The sequence below is a fragment of the Anomaloglossus baeobatrachus genome, chromosome 12, assembly GCF_048569485.1.
Source record: "Anomaloglossus baeobatrachus isolate aAnoBae1 chromosome 12, aAnoBae1.hap1, whole genome shotgun sequence".
Taxonomy (NCBI): domain Eukaryota; kingdom Metazoa; phylum Chordata; class Amphibia; order Anura; family Aromobatidae; genus Anomaloglossus; species Anomaloglossus baeobatrachus.
Genome location: NC_134364.1, coordinates 45009487 through 45035223, shown reverse-complemented (window position 1 = coordinate 45035223; position 25737 = coordinate 45009487). Strand labels below are relative to the sequence as shown.

General features: G+C 46.8%; 1 protein-coding gene and 1 long non-coding RNA gene across 3 annotated transcripts in view; one reads left to right on the top strand and one right to left on the bottom strand.

The window, feature by feature from the left end:
* LOC142258003 (uncharacterized) overlaps positions 1-25737 on the bottom strand; it is a 370341-nt gene that overhangs the window by 148149 nt on the left and 196455 nt on the right. The window lies entirely within an intron of this gene.
* LRRC9 (leucine rich repeat containing 9) overlaps positions 1-25737 on the top strand; it is a 267576-nt gene that overhangs the window by 144392 nt on the left and 97447 nt on the right. For both annotated transcript variants that reach the window (XM_075330387.1, XM_075330386.1), the window contains exons 15-19: positions 5087-5208; positions 9230-9412; positions 14252-14371; positions 14501-14692; positions 25458-25583. In XM_075330387.1, coding sequence (XP_075186502.1) covers positions 5087-5208; positions 9230-9412; positions 14252-14371; positions 14501-14692; positions 25458-25583 — 743 coding nt within the window. The remainder of the gene's footprint in view (positions 1-5086; positions 5209-9229; positions 9413-14251; positions 14372-14500; positions 14693-25457; positions 25584-25737) is intronic.

The window sequence follows — 25737 nt, the reverse complement described above, 5'->3', positions numbered from 1 at the left end:
AAAAAAGTCATTTACTAATTAATAATATTTAAGAATTTGATTAGCATTACTTTTTTTCTTCTTTTTAATTTTTTTTTCTCTGCTCCCGATGAACTTTAATTAATATTTGTGTGGATATAATTCAGTAGTTTATTTGTTCAGTTACATTTCTGCTAAATGAGTTTGAGTCCAGAGGGCTAGAGATGGGAGAATCGATTCCCAGGAGTCCGGTCCATCGCCCAAGTCAGTACGCCAACCTGCGAATGTCCTTACCTGCCAGCATCTGTGGCTCGTTTTTTGATTAGCCGATTTGGCATGATGTTGTATGAGTGCATCATACCGTAATGATAGCATCGCACCAGTCCTGGATAATTAACAGTGTAGCGGGCAATGCCAGGAGGTAAACAGATTTGCAGGTGACCTCCTGTCCCGCAGTCAGTAGTCACCAGGCCCTGCAAATCAATTCTCCCATCTCTATAGCGGATGATCTTATTTATTTATATTCCATTGCTTATATAGCCAACATATTCTGTGGAACTGTACACATATACTCACTATTCACATCTCTCACTGTCCTCTACGGTGCTCATATTTACTTTCTCTATTTTAGACACACATTAGGTCAACTTCATAGAAAGCCAGATGACTTTTTGGTATATTTTTGCAGTGAGAGATTAGACCCATACAAGCGCCATTTCTTTGGCAGGAGTAGGATAAAATATAATAAGTTTTGCTGATGCTTTCCCACCTGCTCCCTCCTCTTGCTCTATACCTTGTTGCTGGCAGATCAGACCCGATGTTCATAGGGATCTGCTCTTTTTTTAATGAACTATTATCATGAATAAGGTTATATAGAGTGGGAAAGAAAAAAGCTCACCCTGCTTGTATATCTATGTAAGGCTATGTGCCCATGGGAGATTAAACCTGCGGATTTATCTGCGGAAAATCCGCAGATTTTCATGATTTTCCAGATAAATCCGCAGGTTTCAGCATGCACAGAAACTCCCCATGTTATCCCATTGGACAGGGTGTCCATGCTGCGGATACATGCGGCTGCGGAACATGCTGCGGATGTCCCGCAGCCGCACGTAATTGCATGACCATTCTTTCTGCGGAATTACCTGCGGAAACTTTGGCCCTTCACTATGGAGATAGAGGCCGGGACTTCCGCAGGTAATGCGCAGGAATGTCCGCAGGTTTACCGCAGCTATTTCGCTGTACTACCACAGCTATTAAATAGCTGCGGATTCCGGGGAGCTGCTGCGGGAAACCTGCGGCCGTACCTGCGGATATATCCTCAGGTACGAGCTCCCGTGGGCACATAGCCTTAAGGTGAGACAATGCTGCTAATGGGTACCGTATTCTGGTGAGTGGCAGCCAAAAAATTGAAGACTGAAGGTCGACACAACCAACTAATAAAAAAAAAAAAACTAAACTTTTTTTTTATGTCAGAAATGTGTGAAGGTTTTGTTGTTTTTTTTTTTTCTTCTTTTGTGGTTTTTTTTTTTTTACATTTTTTTCCATTGATTTACCTGTTTTTATGTGTTGCTAAACCTTTCCCTTCAGACTTCAATAACGTAGATATGTCTCCGAGCTTACATTTGAGATGTATAATACATATTTAATTACTACGCAGAACCCCTAAGTCGGGTGTAATGTAATGTTTTTTTATATCAGCATTTCTTATTTCTTCATCGTTCCTTATGGGAGACCCAGACCATGGGTGTATAGCTTCTGCCTCCGGAGGACACACAAAGTACTACACTAAAAAGTGTAGCTCCTCCCTCCGAGCATATACACCCCCTGGATAACCATATCTAGCCAGTTCAATGCTTTGTGTTCAGGAGGTCACACATCCACACATGCATTCTCATCTGATTTTTGATTTTAAAGAGTTGGAAGAAAAGCGGGTCCAAGCTGGACCCCCGGCATGTCCCTTCTCACCCCACTGTGTCGGCGGTGTTGTTAAGGTTGATTTCAAGGCTGGAGCCTTACATGCCGCGCTCCTTCACCATCCCTCGGGCTCTGGCTTGAAGTGGGAGCCAGCACGGTTCTCACTGCTTCGCAGGAGACCGGTCTCCATCCGCAGCCCTTTCAGGACCCTGCCGGATGGAGCACTCATCCCTCAGGGACCTGGCCCTGCGTCTCACAAGCTAAGTATTTGAGACGTTATTGCACGGGGTCCTTTGCATCTTTATTGTTGGGGAGAGTGTGTCAGGTTACTTCGGTGATATTTCCGGCCGGTTCTCTGGTTTTCACCTGAGAACCGCGCCGAGGGTGCCTGCTCGCCGGCCGCATTGAAAAATTTAGGCCCCGGCTTCGGCTGCGACCTACTTTCGTTTTCACTGCCCCTGCATGTCAGTCATGCAGAGGGACAGTGCGGCGCCGCCCACCGGCCGTTCAGCACAGGGGAAGACACTCCTCTCTGAGGAGATGTTTCCCTCCCCTGTATATCTCCTTGGCCCTCCGGTTCCCGCTCTTGGACTAGGCCCCGCCCCCCCTCCTCACTCCGGCGCCATTTTATCAGCGTTCTCACACTGATCGGCGCTGGCTGCTGCATCTCACTAGGGACTCTATGCCTGAATTGGTTGCCTTAACTTCCCAGGCTTCAGCCTTTTCAGCCTACGCCATGTCTGCCATGCTGGAGGCTTCTCACCGCACTGCGGTGGCCTCCGCTAATTCCCTCGCAGAGCTCACAGAGGATTCTGCATCTGCTCCCAGACCCCGTCCTCCTAAAAGGAGACGCAGGGTCCCCTCTCCTTCCTCGTCCCGCAGCTCCGATTCACGAGCCGACTCCCTCTGCTGCTCCGGCTCGCTCCACCGAGCACAGGGCACTTGGACTCCGTCCGAATCGGCCCTCTCGATCAATGTGCTGGAAATCAGAGCTGTGCTCCTAGCTCTCGTAGCCTCTCACCGCCTGTTGGCGGGCAAGCACATTCGAGTCCAGTCAGACAACGCGACAGCAGTTGCCTACATCAATCACCAGGGCGGGACTCGCAGCCGCCTGGCAATGTTGGAGGTTCAACGCATCCTTCAGTGGACGGAGGACTCCAAGTCCACCATATCCGCAGTCCACATCCCAGGCGTAGAAAACTGGGAGGCAGATTATCTCAGCCGTCAAACCGTGGACAGCGGCGAGTGGGCTCTGCATCCGGCAGTGTTCCGGTCGATCTGCCGCAAGTGGGGCACTCCGGAAGTGTATCTAATGGCATCCCGGCACAACAACAAGGTCCCGGTTTACGTGGCTCGCTCCCACGATCCTCAGGCCTTTGCAGCGGACGCGCTGGTTCAGGATTGGTCCCAGTTCCGTCTGTCTTACGTATTTCCCCCTCTAGCTCTCTTGCCCAGAGTCCTGCGCAAGATCAGAATGGAGGGCCGTCGGGTCATACTCATTGCTCCAGACTGGCCCAGGCGAGCTTGGTACCCAGACCTGCTCCGACTGTCCGTAGAGGTGCCGTGGCATCTCCCGGACCGCCCAGACCTTCTCTCACAAGGTCCGTTTTTCCGCCAGAATTCTGCGGCTCTCAGATTGACGGCGTGGCTCTTGAGTCCTGGATCCTGACGGCTTCCGGCATTCCTCCCGAAGTCATCTCCACTATGACTCAGGCTCGGAAGTCTTCCTCGGCCAGGATTTACCACAGGACTTGGAGAATTTTCCTGTCCTGGTGTCGTTCTTCCGGGCATGTCCCTTGGCCTTTTTCCTTGCCGACCATCCTGTCCTTTCTACAGTCCGGTCTGCAGCTAGGACTATCCCTCAATTCCCTTAAGGGACAGGTCTCTGCTCTGTCAGTGTTGTTCCAGCGGCGTATCGCCCGACTGGCCCAAGTGCGCACCTTCATGCAGGGCGCATCTCACATCATTCCACCTTACCGGCGGCCTTTGGATCCCTGGGACCTTAATCTGGTCCTCACGGCCTTACAGAAACCCCCCTTTGAGCCTCTTAGGGAGGTTTCTTTGTTTCGACTTTCACAGAAAGTCGTCTTTCTGGTGGCCATAACTTCTCTCAGGAGAGTCTCTGATTTGGCTGCACTCTCTTTGGAGTCACCTTTTTTGGTTTTTCACCAAGACAAGGTGGTTCTCCGTCCGACTCCGGACTTTCTCCCTAAGGTGGTGTCTCCTTTCCACCTTAACCAAGACATTTCATTGCCTTCCTTTTGTCCGGCCCCTGTGCATCGCTTTGAGAAAGCGTTGCATACTTTAGATCTGGTGCGGGCGCTCCGGATCTATGTGTCACGCACCGCTGTTCTTAGACGGTGCACCTCTCTTTTTGTGCTGACCACAGGTCAGCGCAAGGGTCTCTCGGCTTCTAAACCGACCCTAGCTCGTTGGATTAGGTCGGCCATATCCGATGCCTACCAGTGTACTCAGGTGCCTCCCCCGCCGGGGATCAAGGCGCACTCGACCAGAGCTGTCGGTGCCTCTTGTGCTTTCAGGCACCAGGCTACGGCTCAGCAGGTCTGTCAGGCTGCCACTTGGTCTAGTCTGCACACCTTTTCGAAGCACTACCAAGTGCATGCTCATGCTTCGGCAGATGCGAGCTTGGGCAGACGCATCCTTCAGGCGGCTGTCGCCCATTTGTGAAGTTAGGTTTTGCCTACTTCTCAGTTTTCTGTTTATTTCCCACCCATGGACTGCTTTGAGACGTCCCATGGTCTGGGTCTCCCATAAGGAACGATGAAGAAAAAGAGAATTTTGTTTATTAACCGAAAATTCTTTTTCTTATAGTTCTGACATGGGAGACCCAGCACCCTCCCTGTTGCCTGTTGGAAGTTTTCTTGTTCCGTGTGTTTTCACCGGCTGTTGTTGTAGACAGAGGTTCCGGTTGTTCCGGGTTTTGCTCTATCTCTACTTGTGGGTGGATGTCCTCCTTCAGCTTTTGCACTAAACTGGCTAGATTGTCATCCAGGGGGTGTATATAGCCCGGAGGGAGGAGCTACACTTTTTAGTGTAGTACTTTGTGTGTCCTCCGGAGGCAGAAGCTATACACCCATGGTCTGGGTCTCCCATGTCGGAACTATAAGAAAAATAATTTACGGTAAGTAACAAAATTCTCTTTTTTTCTGAACAATCGTATGAAGTTCACAATTTTTTTTTCTCACTTTCTCAGAAATTTGTTTTTCCAAGGAACATGAAATCTGTGACTGCAGCCTCCGCCGGTGGGAGTGGTTTGTGTTTGACACTGAACTGGTCCTGCCGGAGTACATTGTGGAGTATGAATATATCACCCAGGTAATGATGGCTCCTTATTCCGCCCCTTTCATGAATTTGTGAATATAGTACACAGTATAAACCTCATTGTCATTGAGAGCACGAGAATCAAGTTCTACTTGTCATGAAAGTTAAATATTCATCAGTTGTGTTCGGTTTATTAGATAAAACCTTACAGGTCAATAATAGTTTAAAGGGTGTTCCCATCTCGTACATTTTTGGCATATCTACAGGATGTATAACAAGTCCCACCTGTGTTACCTGTGTCTATCTCAAGAACAGGGCCCTAAGGATGGCTGCTGTCATTGGAGATGTGGTCAGAAGTTCCTTTTATTTTGTGGGAATTCCCACCTCTTCTCCACTGGCAGCAGCACGGGACGGAGCCTTGTTCTTGAGAGACATGCAAGTCCCATTGGTGGAATCCATGCCTATACATGATATGTTATATCCTGGATATCCATATTTTATGCAGAATATATGTTTCAGTACATTCTTGGAAGTGGTCACCAGTCAGATATTTTCTGATACAGAGCTCCAAAGCCCACCGCATTAATACAGATGTAACCCTTTCCTGACAAGTGGTGTAAAGTATGTCACATGTCAGGTCCCAGTCTGTAGCGGCTATGTTTTACAGTCAGCACCTAACTAGAACTGCAGTGATCTGAGCTAGCTGCAATCTCTGCTGTTTAACCCTTAAGGGTGCTTTACACGCTGCGACATCGCTAGCGATAGCTAGCGATGTCGTGCGCGATAGCACCCGCCCCCGTCGTTCGTGCGACATTTGGTGATCGCTGCCATAGCGAACATTATCGCAACGGCAGCGTCACACGCACATACCTTTGCAGCGACGTCGCTGTGACCGCCGAACAATCCCTCCTTCAAGGGGGAGATGCGTTCGGCGTCACAGCGACGTCACTGCAGCGTCACTAAGCGGCCGCCCAATAGCAGAGGAGGGGCGGAGATGAGCGGCCGGACATGCCGCCCACCTCCTTCCTTCCTCATTGCCGGTGGACGCAGGTAAGGAGATGTTCGTCGTTCGCAGGAACGACGAACAACCAGCAGCATACACCACGAACGATGTTATGAAAAGGAGTGACGTGTCAACGATAAACGATTTTTGACGTTTTTGCGATCGTTGATCGTCGCTTGTTGTCACATGCTGCGATGTCGCGAACGGCGCCGGATGTGCATCACTAACGACGTGACCCCGACGATATATCGTTAGCGATGTCGCAGCGTGTAAAGCACCCTTAAGGCTATGTGCCCACAGGAGAAAGTAACCGCGGATTTTGCCACGGAAAACCCGCAGATTTTCTAGATTTTCCAGATAAATCTGCAGGTTTACGCAAGTACAGACACTCCCCATGTTATCCTATGGGATTTGGGGAGTGCTGTATCAATGCTGCGGTATTTGCGGCTGCGGAAAATGCTGCGGATTTCCCGCAGATGCACGTAACTCCATGTCAAGTATTCATGTGGAATTATCTGCGGAATTCCTGCCTTTCCACTATGGAGATACAGGGCGAGAATTTTGCAGGAATTCCGCAGGAAATCCGCACTGTTTCCGCAGGTTTATCGCAACAACTCCGCAGATATACCACAGCAATGAATAGCTGTGGATTCCGGGGAGTTGCTGCGTGAACCTGCGGAAATACCTGCAGAAAAGTCCGCTGGTACGATCTCATAACCTTAGACCAGTGTTCCCCAACTCCAGTCCTCAAGAGCCACCAACAGTACATGTTTCCAGGATTTTCTTAGCATTGAGCTGTTGCAATAATCACCTGTGCAAGTGACCAAAAAAGTTGTACGTAATGCAAAATGTTGCCATAAGAAAAACACAGGATCATGGAAAGAGAAAACGGTTAAAGAATTGCTTACTGCCTGCAACTGCCACCAGATGGCGCACAGTATGTAAAGAGCATGAAGTGCGTGCCCCCTAGTGGCAGGTGTCCTGTATGTTATCTTTGTATATGCTAATAATACAGGCCATCCCCAACTTTGGAACATCTGATTTAAGTGTCTTCCAGTTGTGAACATAATATAGGAAAGAAGTAAATAACAAACCTCACCTTATCCCTCATCTCCGGCTGTCCCACGAGCTGCCCGTCGTCTGATTCTCTTCCATCCGCCATACATGCCGTCTTTCTGGCCTCTTCACTAAAGGCTAGGATTTCTGGCTGCATCGAGGCCTCATGGTTTGTAAGGTCTCTACATCATGATGTCAAGACGTGAGTCATGACCTTGTGACATGTAGTGGGCTCCGAGACCGGCACAGACAGCAGAAGTCCTGACTAGGGTTGAGCGGACCCGGATCGGCAAAATCCGGATCCGCACGGTTTGAGTTCCCGATCCGAGTCCGACCAGTACCCGGGATTCGGGGTGCACAATCCGGATCCTTTTTTTTTTTTCTCTCTCTCTCTGTCTCTCCCCTCCTCCCCCCCCCCATTGATTTATATGGCCGCGGATTCCGGATCGGATCCGGACTTTGACGGCAACCCGATCCAGATCCGTCGGACCCGGATTATGGCCGATCCGCTCAACTCTAGTCCTGACCTATAGCGAAAAGGCCGGAAATGTGGAGCACTGTGATAGATAGAAAGAATAGGACTGTAATGCGAGCAGTGGGCGGCCGGAGAAGTTAGTCATGAGGTGAGTGTCCCTTTTCTATTTTTTGGCCGGGTGGTTCCATCTTGCAAATTGGGATTATGAACAACCCAATGACTGCTTTGTAGTCTAATAAATTTTAATACATTTTATTTAAGGATTTGGATATCTGAAGGCTAAAAAGATCTATTCATCACAGCTCAAGTGTAGACTCGTTTAGATCAAATAAACTATCACTGTGTTCAGTGGTGGACACTCGCTTAAGGCTACTTTCACACATCCGGATTTTTGCTCTGCGGCACAATACGGCGTTCTGCAGAAAAACCGCAACCGGCTTTTGTAACGCCAGTTGCGTTTTTTTTTTGCATAGACTTACATTAGTGCCGTATTGTGCCGCAGGGGCTTGCGTTCGGTCCGGTTTTTGCCGTATGCGGCAGATTTAGCCGATGCGGCGGCCGGATAGAACGTTCCCTGCAACGTTTTTTGCTCCGGCAAAAAAAAAAACGCATCGCGCCGCATCCGGCCGCTGCGGCGCATTTTCAATGCATGCCTATGGATGCCGGATGCGTCGCGATGCGGAAAAAAACGCATCCGGCCGCCGCATGCGGTTTTTTCCACTGCGCATGCTCAGTAGCGTGCCGCAGCCGGAAAAAAACGGACCGGCCGCATGTAAAAACTTATGCAAAGGATGGGGTGTTTTCGCCGCATCCGTTACATAGGTTTCACAGCCGGATTGAGCCGCACGGCTCAAACCGGATGTGTGAAAGTAGCCTTAGGGCTAATTACACATAAAATTTCAGACATCCTCACAATGCTCATAGTTGGGTCAGGATTTTCATATGAAATATGGATACAGAAAAGTGGATGGATTACGCTTGAGAGGCATTGGCTTAAGGGCTCTTCAGACCTTCAGACCAGTCCATGCGTTATGGACTGACCACAGTCTGGTCACAGGTCTCTCCACCCGAACTCATCAGCCTCATAAGCATATATGAGCTTGGATCCTGAGACCCGCGGCCAATCCATGGTCAAGCATTGATGTACGGACGTCTGAGCCATTACACTGGATTTACTACTGTACTTTTTGATGCTTTTACTTTTCGCCAAAGCCGATAGCGGATTTGAAAGGAACTTATAATAAAACTTATCACTCATCTCTTTTGCATGTAATCAATTAAAAATACAAAAACACAAGATCCATATGACACTGTCAGCTTCTGCTATTAAATCCGCTGCCGGGTGGTGGACACACAGTCGTACTATGGATACAACAATGGATCTGTATTACGCTCATAAATGCATAAAAATAAACCGCAGGAATACAAATGGCAGTTTTCAGTTAATTCGGCTATATCTGTGATACGTGACATAACATGAATTTAAAGAAATATTTCCTGAGCCTTCATCATTTACATTGAATAACACTTTTTATTGGTAGGAAATGTCCAGCATGACTTGCGGTCTTTCCAGTATCACAGCTGGAGAATTCTCAGATGAAATGAAATTGGATGAGGACGTTATTTCCACTGAACCAGTTATTAAACCCAGGCCCAAATTAATTACTCTGGATGAAGAGACCATTGTTTCCATTGGAAAGTCCAATATGTGCAGCCAAATTACAGTAAGTATTGCAAGGCTCAGCTGCCAGGATATTAGGGGACGAATGCTCTAAATGGCATATTTTAAAGACCCATTTTTTTAAATAGTAGATATATAAATTTGGATTTCCTGGCTGTATATTTATTTCTTCATTGTATTATCATTACCAACCGTGCATGCATTCTTGCACTGCCCACATTTTAGCTATTTGCAAGGCCGGGCAAACAATAACCTGTAATTATGAGAAGTAATAATAAGAAACCGGAAGAAGAAATGGAGACAAAAGTCAGAGGAATGTCGTGTTTCACAAAAATCAGTGTTAGGCCCCTTTCAGACTTCCGTGTTTCAGATACATGTGACATCTGTTTTTAAACACAGATGCCACACGTACCTATGTTATTCCCTGGAGTTACTCACACGGACTGTGTGACCCCCTCGTGGCCCCGCTCACACACACTGAGACATATTCGTTTTTTCTCCGGCAGCACGGATGTCACATGGATCGCACACTGACGTGATCCGTGAGGCATCAGTGTGACACATACCGGAGAAAACACGGGTATTTGAAATAAAAAGATTTTCTATATTCACCTGTATCCAGCGCTGCTTTCTTCGGCTCTGCTGTCTCCTGCTTCTCACCCCCGCTCATTATACTCATAGAATATTCACTGCACCTTGGAGCTGGAAGCCAGACCATGGCTGGGGACAGCTCCGCCAAGGACAACATCGGGGACAGCACCACCGAAGACAGCATCGCTGGGGACAGCATCAGGGACAGCATCGCCGGTGACAGGTGAGTATCGAGTAAGTAATATATGTGTGCGGTGACGTCCAGGAGGTCATTGGAGTTCCCAATCAACTCTGATGAACCCGTGAAGTCACCATGGTAACACCCACTGTAGCGCGGCTGTCGCAGGGGTATCATCAGGATGTCATCAGAGTTCATTGGGAGCTCCAATGACCTCCTGGACGTCCCTGCACACACACTGCTTGCTGGTTACTTATCTGTCCCCGATGCTGTCCCTGCGGTGCTGTCACAGAGATGCTCCGGCTTCCAGATCCTCAGTGCAGTGACTAATCAATGAATATAATGAGCGGGAGTCAGAAGCAGGAGACAGCAGAGCCGAAGAAAACAGCGCTGGATACAGGTAAATATAGAAAATCTTTTTATTTCAAAGACCCGTGTTTTCTCCGGACATGTCACAAGTGATGTCACACGTATGCAAACACAGATGTCACACGTGACACACGTATGACCGTACCGATGCGTGTGGCTTGTATCTGATTAAACACGGACATCTAAAGGGGGCCTTATGGATGACATTGATCCACTAACCTCATGAGGATAATGGCTGAATTGACTGTAAAGGTATATTCACACAATGCAGATTTGTCGTAAAAATTTTTGTGACTGTATGGGGAAGTGTCTGCAGCACGCACATGGATTTCTACAAGATTCTGTCAGAGGAATAAGACAACTCTTGTAACAAATCTGCAGAATGTGAATTAATAATAATAATAATCTTTATTTCTATAGCGCCAACATATTCCGCAGCGCTTTACAATTCAGGAGGATCATATACAAACAAGTAACAGTTATAGAAATACAATATTTAGAGGGAAAAAAAAAGAAAAAACACAACCCTGCTCGTGAGAGCTTACAATCTACAATGAGGTGGGGGGAGGGTCAAGGTTCAAGTGTTTATTTACAATGACAATCCAGCCATCTCACGGAAATGGGGGATAGATAATGGTTTCCTGGACCAGTTGGCCAGAGCCTTGAGATGCCTTTGGGTGCCATGGAGTTTGACATGGGGTTATGTTGTGAGAGGTTGTAGAGGGACTATGTGAATCGAATCTGATTAGTGAGTGTGATAGGCCGCCCTAACAAGATGCGTCTTTAGGGTACGTCTGAAGCTGAGTAAGTTGGGATTTGTCCTAACTTCTTGGGGTAGAGCGTTCCAGAGGGTTGGTGCAGCTCGGAAGAAGTCTTGGATCCGGGAGTGGGAGGTTCGAATTAGTGTGGATGTTAGTCGAAAGTCGCTTACAGAGCGTAGAGAACGGGTGGGGTGATAGACAGAGAGGAGGGCGGAGATGTAGGGGGTGCCACACTGTGGAGAGCTTTGTGGGTGAGAACAAGCAATTTGAATTGGATCCTGTGATATATGGGCAGCCAGTGCAATGACTGGCACAGGGCAGAGGCATCCGAGTAGCGGTTAGCCAGATAGGTGACCCTGGCTGCTGCATTAAGGATGGACTGTAGAGGAAAGAGTCTAGTTAGGCGGAGACCAATTAATAGAGAGTTACAGTAGTCAAGGCGAGAGTGGATCAGGGCCACGGTGAGGGTTTTTGTCGTTTCCATAGTGAGAAAGGGGCGGATTCTAGAGAATTGACACCAATGGGAAATCCTGAGGGTATGTACACACAAAGCAAGGACAGAAAATCAGTATTGTACCACTGCAGCACTGCTGTGTTTGAGATTTCAAGAAATTTAATGGAGAATATCCATAATGTGAATTGAGTGAGTATTTAAAATCTACAGAAACATTGATCTGGGCTGCGACTGTAACCACAGATTTCACCCTTTGCCATGCATATATCTTCATAGTATTTTTCAGCTCAGAAGTAGGTTTTCTGAAGGGGTATGATGAAACATGTAACCATTATTGCTTAAATGCATCCAAAATAATTGTATATTGTCATACAACTGCTCTCAGTTTGATCAGAGACTTTATATGTACACACAGTTTCTTGCAAAAGTATTCCCGCCCTTGACCTATTTTGTTACCTTACAACTTGTGTTTAAATATTTTTGTAATCCAATTTGTGTGTGATGCATCAGCACTAAATAGTCTAATATGGGGAAGTGAAGTGAGGAATATAGGCAAAAATGTAATTTATGCCATAAAATAAATAAAAATTGCCATACGCATATGTATTCACCCCTTTTGCTTTGAAGCCCCTAAAAATTTCTGATGCAAGCAATTACTTTCATAAGTCACATGCTTAGTGAAAGGAAGTCCACCTGTTTGCAATCTAAATGTCCCGGGCCTGTCAGTATATACACATATTTTCTGAGAGGCAACAGAGACTGCAACACCATTAAGCAAAAGGCGCCACTAACCAAACAGCACCATCAAGACCAAGGAGATCTCCAAACCACACCATGAAGACCAAGGAGATCTCCAAACCACACCATGAAGACCAAGGAAATCTCCAAACAACACCATGAAGACCAAGCAGCTCTCCACACAAGTCAGGGACAATGTTGTTGAGAAGTATACGTCAGGGTTGGGTTCTAACAAATATCCCAGCCTCTGGTGATCTCCCGGAGCACCATCAAATACATTATCATCAAATGAAAAGAATATGGTACTACAACAAACCTGCCAAGAGAAAGCCTCCCACCGAAACTATCAGCCCAGGCAAAGAGGTCATTGATGAGAGAGGCATCACCGAGACCAAAGGTAACCCTGAAGGAGCTGCAGAGTACAGACTGGAGTATCTGTCCATACGACCACAATAAGCCGTACACTCCAGAGAGCTGGCCTTTATGGAAGTGGCCAGAAAAAAAAAAGTCTTACTTACGGCCAAACAATGGAAGGCTAGTTTTGATTTTACTAAAAGACATGTGGGAGACTCCCCAAAAGTATGGCGGAAGGTGCTGTGGTCAGATTGAGACCAAAAGTGAACTTTTTGTCCACCAAAGCAAGCCCTATGTCTGGCACTAAACCAACACAGCTCATCACACCAAGAACACTATTCCCACAGTGAAACATGGTGGTGGCAGCATCATGCTGTGGGGATGTTTTTCAGCAGCAAGGACATGGAAAATGGTCCAAGTAGAGGGGAAGATAGATGCTGCGAAATACAGGGATATTCTTGAGCAAAACCTGTTTCAGTCTGTCAGTCATTTGACATTGGGAAGGTAGGTTCACCTTCCAACAAGAAAATTACCTAAAGCTACTGCTAAAGCAACACTCGAGTGGCTTAACAGGAAACATGTAAATGTATTGGCGTGGCCCAGTCATAGCCAAGAGCTTAATCCAATTGAGAATCTGTGGTCAGACTTGAAGATCGCTGTTCACCAGAGGAAACCATCTAATGTGAAGGATCTGAAGCAGTTTTACCTTGCAGAATGGGCAAAAGTCCTAGTGGTAACAAAGGCTCATAGAAGCTTATCCAAGTGACTTCCAGCTGGAATTGCTGCAAAAGGAGGCTCTGCAAAGTGCTGACTTTTGGGGGTGAATAGTTTTGCAAACAGAAGTTTTCATTTATTTTGTCCTATTTGTGATTTGCTTCCCAATAAAATGAAAACCAAATGTTCACAGTTGTAGGCAAGTTCTTTACAAGACCTGATACACACCCTCCAAAGAAACCATGAAATTCCAGGTTGTGAGGTTACAAAACTTGAAAAATGCCAAGGGGATGAACACTTTCGCAAGGCACTATGTATGTGTGTATAGACTTTTAGGATTTCTACCTCCAGTAGGTGGTGGTTCTCTTCCTGTCTGAAGAGGCAATTTGTATATTATTTTGTAAAAACGGAAAAGGTTCAATTAAAAAAAAAAAATGGTTTGCAAAATCAGACTACATAAGGTTGTTTGCAGTCTGTTACCATAGAGACACATAGATCAGCATAGGAGCCAAACTAAACAGGACTACATTTTATACATAGCTTCCAAGTTGGACCTATCCCATAAGCTTTTTTTTTTCTCCCATACGAAAAGTAAATCCTTTCAAAACCTAAATCAAAATGTATCAACTTGTTGTAAGATTAATAAATTCTGACCATGAATTGTGTATAATCGGGCTAAGAAATAATATTCCTTAATCATTATTGCAATTTTATTACACACAGATCCTAAACTTACACGGCAACAGTTTAAGTCAATTAAAGGACATTTCCAAACTACATGGACTTCGGAGACTTATAATAAGTTTCAATGAGTTCACCAGTCTGGAAGACGTCTCGGGTTCGGTAAGCTGTTTAATATATATGCAATGTTGTCTCAGATATTTTTTTGGCAAGGTGCAGTCACTTTCTTCCCCTGAATGCAGCCCTAATTGGGTTTGTGTGTCTCTAAAGAAAACATTATTCTGTTACCAGCCCAATTTGGAATACCTGGATGCCAGCCATAACCGTGTGATAAATCTGGAAGGATTTAAGGGCATGGGGAAACTGAAGCACTTAGACTTGAGCTGGAACCTATTAACAAAGACGATGGATGAAATGAATATTTTGCGCAGACAGGCAGCTCACCTGCACACACTGAACGTCGCCCACAACCCTTGGCAGAAGGTCAGTCCACATAACAGAAGCAGTATGACTCTGTAAATACCGCCATTTAATGCCAATTACTATGAAAGGATTGGTAATTCCAAGGTGGGAACCCAGATCTATTGTCTCCCATGCAGAGTGACAACCCTGGCAGCAGACTGCGTCTCTGTTTTTAGCTTACTAATCCTAAAATACCATGCCTGATGAAGAGACCTGAGTAGTCTGGAAAGCTTGCTATTATTACCATCTTTTCAGTTAGCCATTAAAAGGTATCAACCACTGAGGACTAGTGTTGAGCGGACCCGAACTGTAAAAATCCGGATCCGCACAGTTTCAGCGTCCGATCCGGGTCTGACTCGGACGCGGGAATCCGGCTGCACGATCCGGATCCGTTTTTTTTTCTCTCTTTCTCTTTCTCTCTCTCTCTCTCCTCTCATTCACATAGATGGGTCCGGATTCCGGATCGGATCCGGACTTCTTTTCCAACCCATGACGGATCCGCCGGACCCAAATTATTAGAAGTCCGCTCAACTCTACTGAGGACTTCAGTTCTTTTAAAGAATTTTTGGTCCTAAAATAGGATGGAGAAGTACCTACGCAGGTCGGTTGCCAATGCAAGAAATACTTTTTTTTTTTTTGCCATTAACCCCTTATCGACCCATGACGTACTGGGTACCTGCGGCCATTAACCCCTTACATTTCGCTGCCAAAATCTGGCAGCGATATGTATATGGGCGCCGCCATGACAGTCACTTACCCCGCCCCCACTGGAAGTCACGTTACATGATCACTTGACTTTCGGTGGTTGCCATGGTAGCACAGGGTCATGTGATGACGCCTGTAGCTATCATGACTCACTTCACTCTTCCAGCCGGCATTGAAAGTAAAGCAGCAAATCTGCAGTTCTCAGCTCGGTAGCTGAGATCTACAGATAGTGCAGAGCGATCGGATTGCTGATCGCTATAGCCCCCTAGAGGGACTAGTAAAATAAAAAAAAAAAGTAAAAAAAAAAGTTTTAAAAAATGAAAAAAAAATAAAAAAACCTAAAAGTTCAAATCACCCCCCTTTCACCCCATTGAAAATTAAAGGGTTAAAAAAATTAAAAATACACACATATCTGGTATCGCCGAGTTCAGAAATGCCCGATCTATCAAAATATAAAATCAATGAATCTGATCAGTAAACGGCGTAGCGGCACAAAAATTAATAAACAAAAACGCAAAAACGGAAAGTGCCCGGGGGCTGAAGGGGTTAAAGAAGCCATTATTGGTACACAGATTTTTTATTAAATATAAGCAGTAAAATGCTTAATGTAAAAATAATGTACAGTTAGGCTATTATCGCTCCCTGAGTATTTGGTGCAGAAATTTTCTGAATCTTCTGGCACAAAAACACACCAATAACGAAGTGCGTTTTTGTGCTATGCGTTTTTCATAATGAAGTCAATGGGTGGAAAGGTTGAAAAACGTAGGCAAAAATGCACCAAAAATTTATATTCTAAGGCTATGTGCGCACTTAGCGTTTTTACATGCGTTTCCGCAGCGTTTTCAGCTGCAGCGTTTTTATGCCAAAATGTCTGCGTTTTGATTTTCAAGCAAAGTCTATGGGATTTTGGGATTTCTTGTGTGCACTATGCATTTATAAATGCAGCGTTTTAGTTGCAGAAAATTTGGCAAAAACTCAGCGTTTAAAGAAGCAGCATGTCAATTGTTTTTGCCATTTTGGCTGCGTTTTGCTAACATTGCAGTCAATGAGAAGTTGCAAAACTTCAAAATTCTAGCGTTTAACATGCTTTTTTGATGCAGAAAGCATGCTTTTTGGATCAATTAAATGAATGCGTTTTTGCCAAAATATTAATGGCATGATATGTCCCTTTACACACACACATAGTCCGACAATTAAATGTATGAAAATCAATAAATAAATAAATGTAATTTTATGCATAAATATTAGCACACAGTTATCATTTTATTAAAATAAGCCATTTTTGGTATGATTTTAATATTGACATTTGTTATCTTTTTTTTTCCTTTTTTTTTATAGTGTTCGTATTATTTAACATTGTATTTGTAGTCAAAAGACATCTGATTTTAATCTGTGAAAAAGCATGTAAAACGCGGTAAAAACGCAAGCGTATTTATAGTGTTTTTGTAGTCAAAACCAAATTTGACAAAAAAATATTTCTGCCAGAGGATGCGTTTACAACTGCAACTACCTCGACGCAAAGTGCGCACATAGTCTAACTCTCACTGTTAAAATTAACCTATCCTTAAAGTTATAGACTGTTCATGTCTTTGTCAGTGGGCATAATACAGATAATAAGCTGCACACTAACCACTATAAAAATATAAACATGAAAAATGGTAAAGCATTACTGCTATAGGGATACTATGAACAATGAAAAATACATTTAGCGATCTGGAAAAAATGAATATATGAAAATGGTATTGCAAAACTGCTATTAATTTTTTGAAAGTAGTAGAGATATTTAGCAAATGTATTGATCAATGGAAATAAGCTCGAACACCATTGACAAGGTAATCTCTAATTTTTCGGGAACCTAACCTTAATGCCTCCATGTGCTATTAAAAATCCGCAGATATGGGCAGATAGGCTCCTGGTTATATAGGATCATGAATAGTCTGGTAATAGGGCGGGGTTCTGGATTCTAATTTTTCTGAATAGCATGCAGTTTCTTCTGATTAAGAACCCAGAACTCCGCCCTATTACCAGACTCTATTCATGATCCTATATAGCCAGGAGCTTATCTGCCCATACCTTCAGATTTTTAATAGCACATGGCGGCATTAAGGTTAGGTTCCCGAAAAATTAGAGATTACCTTGTCGTTGTTTTTTGGGCTCACTTGCATTGATCAATATATTTGCTAAATATCTCTACTACTTTCAAATATTCATAGCAGTTATTGCAATACCATTTTCATATATTCATTTTTTTTCCAGTTAGCTAAATGTATTTTTCATTGTTCATAGTATCCCTACAGCAGTAATGCTTTGCCATTTTTCTTGTTTATATTTTTATAGTGGTTAGTGTGCAGCTTATTATTTGTATTACAGTCATGTATTTTTAGGCTAGCAGGCAACGGTGAAAAAGAAGAAGTTGGACCCAGCACCGATTCCAAAAATACATTAAAAATAAGATTTCTTTATTAATACATGATTAAAAGTTTATATGAAGACCAATGATGAAAAATATAGAACATAGAACTTAACGCGTTTCGGACTCAGTGCTGGGTCCAACTTCTTCTTTTTCACCGTTGCCTGCTAGCTGGTTTGGACTCACCAGCGGACCACGAGCATCCCCTGGATCTTACGGCTTTGGGTGCCAGGTGAGCTGAAAAACCCCATTTTTAGGCTAGCACCTAACACATAGGTGTTCCAGTCAGTCTTTTTTTCTGATTTGTCAGGGGGCAAACTTACAAAATCAGCAAGGGATCAAATAATTATTTCCTTCACTGTATATGGGATTTATAGACATGTCATACCCCCTGTGCTTTTTCTTTTTTTCTTTGTCGCTCCATTGGGAGACCCAGACAATTGGGTGTATAGCTTCTGCCTCCGGAGGCCACACAAAGTATTACACTTTAAAAAGTGTAACCCCTCCCCTCTGCCTATACACCCTCCCGTGCATCACGGGCTCCTCAGTTTTATGCTTTGTGTGGAAGGAGGCACACATCCACTCATGCATTCTCATTTTAGTTAATCGGTTGGAAGAAAAGTGGGCCCCCACGGGGCCCCCGGCATGTTCCCTTCTCACCCCACTACGTCGGCGGTGCTGTTAAGGTTGAGGTACCCATTGCGGGTACAAAGGCCGGAGCCTCATGCCGTCTCCTTCACCATCCCTTAGCGGCTCTGGGAGAAGTGGGATCCTGAGCGGTCATCCATTCACTGGGACCGTGCTCCCTCCGCAGCCCCTGTGGGAATCTGTCGGACAGGAGTCTATTTATCCTCAGGGACCGGGCCCTGCATCACTAAGGTACTCTGTGTCCCCATGGGGGATGTGCATGGAGCGCCTTCATCCCGGACGCTGCAGCAGCTGCTTATTTGTGACGGCCGGCGGACTTCCGCGCCGACCGCGCCTGCTTGTCGGCCGCAGTCTTAAATTTAGTCCCCGGCTTTAATTGCGGCCTAGTAGCAAAACTCCCGCCCCCGGGCCTGTCTATCAGGGGTAAGGGCGGAACTGCCGACCTGACGTCGGATGTGAGGGCCGGAGCATCCTGTATGTTTCCTCCCCCCTCACTGATCACTGTGGGGACTCCAGATTCCCGCACTTTTCTAGCGCCGCCCACGGCCCCACTCCTCCCCAGAGAGCTCCGGCAGCCATTTTTTTGGCATTCTGCCAGTGGAGGATTTCCAGGAAAGAGCTCTGCAACACTGGGAGACCTAAGGCAGGGAATCTGGAGGACACACGCTCCGCTTTTTAGCGGTCGGTAAGCCACACCGGTCACCCGGTGCTGGTCCCCTTAGGGTGCCGGAATAGATACTATATATTTATATATTTCTGTTCGGTCGGGCTGTATACCCTTTCCCATATACCCTCAGTGATCACTCTCCTAGGAGACAACAGCATGTCGTCCACAAGGAGCAAGGGTGCCAAGGCACAGGGTTATTTTGCGACCTGTACCTCTTGTGCGGCTAAGTTACCTGCGGGTTCCACCTACCCTCACTGTGAGCAATGCTCAACCCCTGTTTTGCTTGCTCAGCCGGAGCCTCGGTCACTAGTGGGCCCCTCGGCTCAGGCAGACCCCACTGCCCCCCCTGTCCAGGCGGCAGGGACAGAGTTTGCCGTTTTTGCTGAAAAACTCTCTGAGTCACTCTCACAATCCATGGCTCAGTCTATGGACAAATGGTCTTCCAAGCTGCTTGAAGCTTTGCAGTCCAGACCGGTCCTTACACAGGCCCCGGGCCCTGTTGGATCGTCGCCTCCAGGCCCCTCTAAGTCCGCGCCGCAGCGCGTTCCCAGGGGGGGCCCTAGGTCTCACGTGGAGGACTCCTGCCCGGACCACAGTCCCAGACCGGCTAAGCGGGCCCGCTGGGAATCTTTCCCGACTTCTTCACGCTGCTCGGGTTCCCAGCTTGAGGACTCTCTGGAGGATGAGGCGGACGTCGCAGCTCAGGGCTCTGACCCTGACGTTGCTCTCAATCTTGATACACCTGAAGGGGACGCCATAGTAAATGACCTTATCTCGTCAATCAACCAGGTGTTAGATATATCTCCCCCGCCGCCACCTGTAGGGGAGTCGACTTCTCAGCAGGAGAAACACCAGTTTCGGTTCCCCAAACGTACACGGAGTGCGTTTTTCGATCACTCTAACTTCAGAGATGCTGTCCAGAAGCCCAGAGCGGTTCCGGACAAGCGCTTTACTAAGCGCCTTACTGACACACGTTACCCCTTCCCCTCTGACGTAGTTAAGGGTTGGGCTCAATGTCCCAAGGTGGATCCCCCAGTCTCTAGATTGGCGGCTAGATCTGTGGTATCGGTTGCAGATGGCTCATCGCTAAAGGATGCCACTGACAGGCAGATAGAGCTCCTGGTGAAATCCATCTATGAAGCCACGGGCGCGTCTTTTGCCCCGGCTTTTGCAGCCGTGTGGGCACTCCAAGCTATCTCAGCTTGTCTGGCTGAGATTAATGCGGTCACACGTAATTCTGCTCCGCAGGTTGCGTCTTTGACTTCTCAGGCGTCAGCTTTTTCTTCCTACGCCATGAACGCAGTTCTAGACTCGGCTAGCCGTACAGCGGTGGCATCCGCTAACTCTGTGGCAGTCCGCAGGGCCATGTGGCTGCGCGAATGGAAGGCAGACTCGGCTTCCAAGAGGTTCTTAACCGGTTTGCCGTTTTCTGGCGACCGCTTGTTTGGCGAACGATTGGATGAGATTATTAAGGAATCCAAGGGAAAGGACTCCTCCTTACCCCAGTCCAAACCGAAGAGACCTCAGCAACGGAAAATACAATCGAGGTTTCGGTCCTTTCGTCCCTCCGCCAAGCCTCAATCCTCTTCGTCCAGCAGGCCGGAGAAAGGCCAGAGGAACTCCTATGTGTGGCGGGCGAAGTCACGCCCCCAAAAACCCGCCGGAGGCAATGCCTCCAAGGCGGCCTCTTCATGACTCTCGGCATCCCCGAACCGCATCCTCGGTCGGTGGCAGGCTCTCCCGCTTTTGTGACGCCTGGTGGCCACATGTTCAAGACCGATGGGTGAGAGACATTCTGTCTCACGGTTACAGGATAGAGTTCAGCTCTCGTCCTCCTACTCGTTTCTTCAGAACCTCTCCGCCCCCCGAGCGAGCCGATGCACTTTCTCAGGCAGTGGACGCTCTGAAGACAGAAGGAGTTGTGATCCCTGTTCCTCCCCAGGAACATGGTCGCGGCTTTTACTCCAACTTGTTTGTGGTGCCAAAGAAGGACGGCTCGTTCCGTCCCGTTCTGGACCTCAAACTGCTCAACAGACATGTGAGCACCAGACGGTTTCGGATGGAATCTCTCCGCTCGGTCATCGCTTCGATGTCACAAGGAGACTTCCTAGCATCGATCGACATCAAGGATGCTTATCTCCATGTGCCGATCGCATCCGAACATCAACGCTTTTTGAGTTTCGCCATCGGGGACGAACACCTTCAGTTTGTGGCATTGCCTTTCGGCCTGGCGACAGCCCCACGGGTGTTCACCAAGGTCATGGCATCTGTTGTGGCGGTCCTACACTCTCAGGGCCATTCGGTGATTCCCTACTTAGACGATCTTCTGGTCAGGGCACCCTCTCAGATGGCGTGTCAAAACAGTCTTTCCGTCGCTCTGGCGACTCTCCAGCAGTTCGGGTGGATCATCAACTTCCCAAAATCCAAGTTGACACCGACCCAATCACTGACGTACCTTGGGATGGAGTTTCATACTCAGTGAGCGGTAGTCATGCTACCGCTGGACAAACAGCTTTCGCTGCAGGCAGGGGTGCAATCTCTTCTTCGGGGTCAGTCACACCCCTTGAGGCGCCTCATGCACTTCCTAGGGAAGATGGTGGCAGCGATGGAGGCAGTGCCCTTCGCGCAATTCCATCTGCGGCCACTCCAGTGGGACATTCTCCGCAAATGGGACAGGAGGTCGACTTCCCTCGACAGGAACGTCTCTCTTTCCCTTGCAACCAAGACATCACTTCAGTGGTGGCTCCTTCCCAACTCTCTGTCGCAGGGAAAATCCTTCCTACCCCCAACCTGGGCTGTGGTCACCACGGACGCGAGCCTGTCAGGGTGGGGGGCGGTTTTTCTCCACCACAGGGCTCAGGGAACCTGGACTCCGATAGAGTCATCCCTTCAGATCAATATTCTGGAGATAAGGGCAGTGTATCTAGCCCTATTGGCCTTTCATCGGTGGCTGGAGGGCAGGCAGATCTGGATCCAGTCGGACAACGCCACTGCCGTCGCATACATCAACCACCAAGGCGGCACTCGCAGTCGTCAAGCCTTCCAGGAAGTCCGACGGATTCTGCAGTGGGTGGAAGCCACAGCTTCCACCATCTCCGCAGTTCACATCCCGGGCGTAGAAAACTGGGAAGCAGATTTTCTCAGTCGTCAGGGCATGGACGCGGGGGAATGGTCTCTTCACCCAGACGTGTTTCGAGAGATCTGTCGCCGCTGGGGAACGCCGGACGTCGATCTCATGGCGTCACGGCACAACAACAAAGTCCCGGCATTCATGGCCCGGTCTCAAGATCACAGAGCTCTGGCGGCGGACGCATTAGTTCAGGATTGGTCGCAGTTTCGACTGCCTTATGTATTTCCTCCTCTGGCGATGCTGCCCAGAGTGCTGCGCAAAATCAGGTCCGACTGTCGTCGCGCCATTCTCGTCGCCCCAGATTGGCCGAGGCGGTCATGGTACCCGGATCTGTGGCATCTCACGGTGGGTCAACCGTGGGCGCTCCCAGACCGCCCAGACTTGCTATCACAAGGGCCGTTTTTCCATCTGAATTCTGTGGCCCTCAACCTGACTGTGTGGCCATTGAGTCCTGGCTCCTAGCGTCCTCAGGGTTATCTCAAGATGTCATTGCCACCATGAGACAGGCCAGGAAACCAACGTCCGCCAAGATCTATCACAGGTCTTGGAGGATCTTCTTATCCTGGTGCTCTGATAAGGGTTTTACTCCCTGGCCTTTTGCCTTACCCACTTTTCTTTCATTCCTTCAATCCGGAATGGACAAGGGGTTGTCTCTCGGCTCTCTCAAGGGACAAGTATCGGCGCTATCCGTATTTTTTCAAAAGCGTCTAGCCAGGCTTCCGCAGGTCCGCACGTTCCTGCAGGGAGTTTGCCACATAGTCCCACCTTACAAGCGTCCGCTGGAACCCTGGGACCTTAACAGGGTGCTAACGGCTCTTCAGAAACCACCTTTCGAGCCGCTGCGGGATGTCTCTTTATCACGTCTTTCGCAGAAGGTGGCATTTCTAGTGGCAGTTACATCACTCCGTAGAGTGTCGGAGCTGGCAGCGCTGTCATGCAAAGCCCCCTTCCTGGTTTTTCACCAGGATAAGGTGGTTCTGCGTCCTGTTCCGGAATTTCTCCCTAAGGTGGTATCTCCTTTTCATCTCAATCAGGATATCTCCTTACCTTCATTTTGCCCTAATCCAATTCACCAATGTGAAAAGGATTTGCACTCCTTAGATCTAGTGAGAGCACTCCGACACTACGTGTCTCGCACGGCGCCCCTGCGTCGTTCAGATGCGCTCTTTGTCCTTGTCGCTGGCCAGCGTAAGGGTTCGCAGGCTTCCAAGTCAACCTTGACTCGGTGGATCAAGGAACCGATTCTTGAAGCCTACCGTTCTTCTGGGCTTCCGCTTCCTTTGGGGCTGAAAGCCCATTCTACCAGAGCCGTGGGTGCGTCCTGGGCATTGCGGCACCGGGCTACGGCTCAGCAGGTGTGTCAGGCAGCTACGTGGTCTAGTCTGCACACTTTCACGAAACACTATCAGGTGCATACCTATGCTTCGGCAGACGCCAGTCTAGGTAGGCGAGTCCTTCAGGCGGCGGTTGCCCACCTGTAAGAGGGGGTCGTTTTCTGCTCTTTTTATCGAGGTATTCTTTTACCCACCCAGGGACTGCTTTTGGACGTCCCAATTGTCTGGGTCTCCCAATGGAGCGACAAAGAAGAAGGGAATTTTGTTTACTTACCGTAAATTCCTTTTCTTCTAGCTCCTATTGGGAGACCCAGCACCCGCCCCTGTGCCCTTCGGGCTGTTTGTTCTTTTGTGTACACATGTTGTTCATGTTGAATTGTTCTTTTGGTTCATGGTTTTCAGTTCTCCGAACATCCTTCAGATTGAATTTACCTTAGACCAATTTATAAGTTTCCTCCTTCCTGCTTTTGCACCAAAACTGAGGAGCCCGTGATGCACGGGAGGGTGTATAGGCAGAGGGGAGGGGTTACACTTTTTAAAGTGTAATACTTTGTGTGGCCTCCGGAGGCAGAAGCTATACACCCAATTGTCTGGGTCTCCCAATAGGAGCTAGAAGAAAAGGAATTTACGGTAAGTAAACAAAATTCCCTTCTTTTTTAATCCTGTGTAAACTGACCTGTGGTGCGTAACACCACAAGTTTTATCGAGCTTTATGTGCGGATTTTCCCAATAGAATCGTATTAGATGCTAAAATACTGCAGGTAAAAAAAAAAAAATGCATGTAATCCGCACGTGACTTTCAATAAAGTTTTGGCAGAGTCAAATATAAAAAAATGAATAGAGAAAAAAAAAAAAAGGCCATAAAAAAAAAAAATGTAAGTGACCTAATTTACCTAATAAGTCAGACATTTTGCATTATGAAAACCTCCCGAAATACTGATTGTGGGAACATATCATCAGGGATGGCCAAGCCTTCCTTCTATTACAAGGACAGACATTTCTATGAATGGCTGCCGTATACTACTGTATTTTTCCCTAGAGGTGAAATCCCTGGCCGGCCACAGGTTTTTTTGCTTTTTTTTTTTCTTCTAGTGGCTATGTGCCCGGAGCCATTTCTGAAGATATAAGGTCTTTAAATAATATGTAGACTAATGTGTTATCCATACACACATTATGGTCCAGAACTCCTTACATATAGTGCAGAGCTCGTGCAGACATCCCCCTTTGCCCTTATTAGTTTTATTATACTAAATGCTACTTGTAATTACGCCTGCTTCCGACAGCGCTCTAACAATCCCCCATTACAGCCGACGCCGTAATGTTACTTACATGTAACAGCAATCACAGCAGATCATAATTGCTTTATCTTTATGTCCCAGTTGATGGATCAGTATTTTTTATTTCATTGTTATACCTGTTCAATAAGAAAGACCTTTTATTGGTCATCAAACAGAAACGCAATTACTCGGTTTCACCTCCACTGCAGCCGTCACACAAATGTCGCGTATTTTAAAGTCTAATGGCCCAGGACATTTTTTTTTTTCTTGTTACAATCTTCATTATGAGCTCTTCTGCCATCCGTATTGTACAAAATCCAAAGATTGAACGTCAGAAAAGAAAATCTTTCTTTCTTCTGACTTTAATAAGGATGTCATCATTTAGCGGAGAGTAACAATTGCGGTAACCCCTTTCAGGAGTTTTGAATGAAGCGTCTTGAATACATGACCTAGTTTCTTAAAGCCCCCGAGAGGCAGCACAATGTGATATTGCTTCTGTGCTTATGTGTAATAAACATTCTCATTATGTTCACTTAACTGCGAGACCATCACAAAGTACAATAAAAAGTTACATATGATAGAAGTCATTAGCTGACATGGTTGTCCTTTTCCCAGCCGGCGTTAGTGCGTATGGCAGCGATTGGAAGATTGAAGTTTCTGACTCATTTAGATGAAGTGCTGGTCACCAAAGAAGAGTTTTCTCAATCATCCAAATTTTCGTCTGGGGACCAAATTACACAGGTCACATCTTATGTCTCATGGAATAAACTGTTTCTGTTTCATTAATGTCTTGGTTATTAAAGGAAAACTTAAAATGTTAAGAGCTGTGAAAATTGTTAGTCTTGGATGAATGTTCTTTTCTCCCCCAAAAAATTAGTACCTACTGTAAAATCTT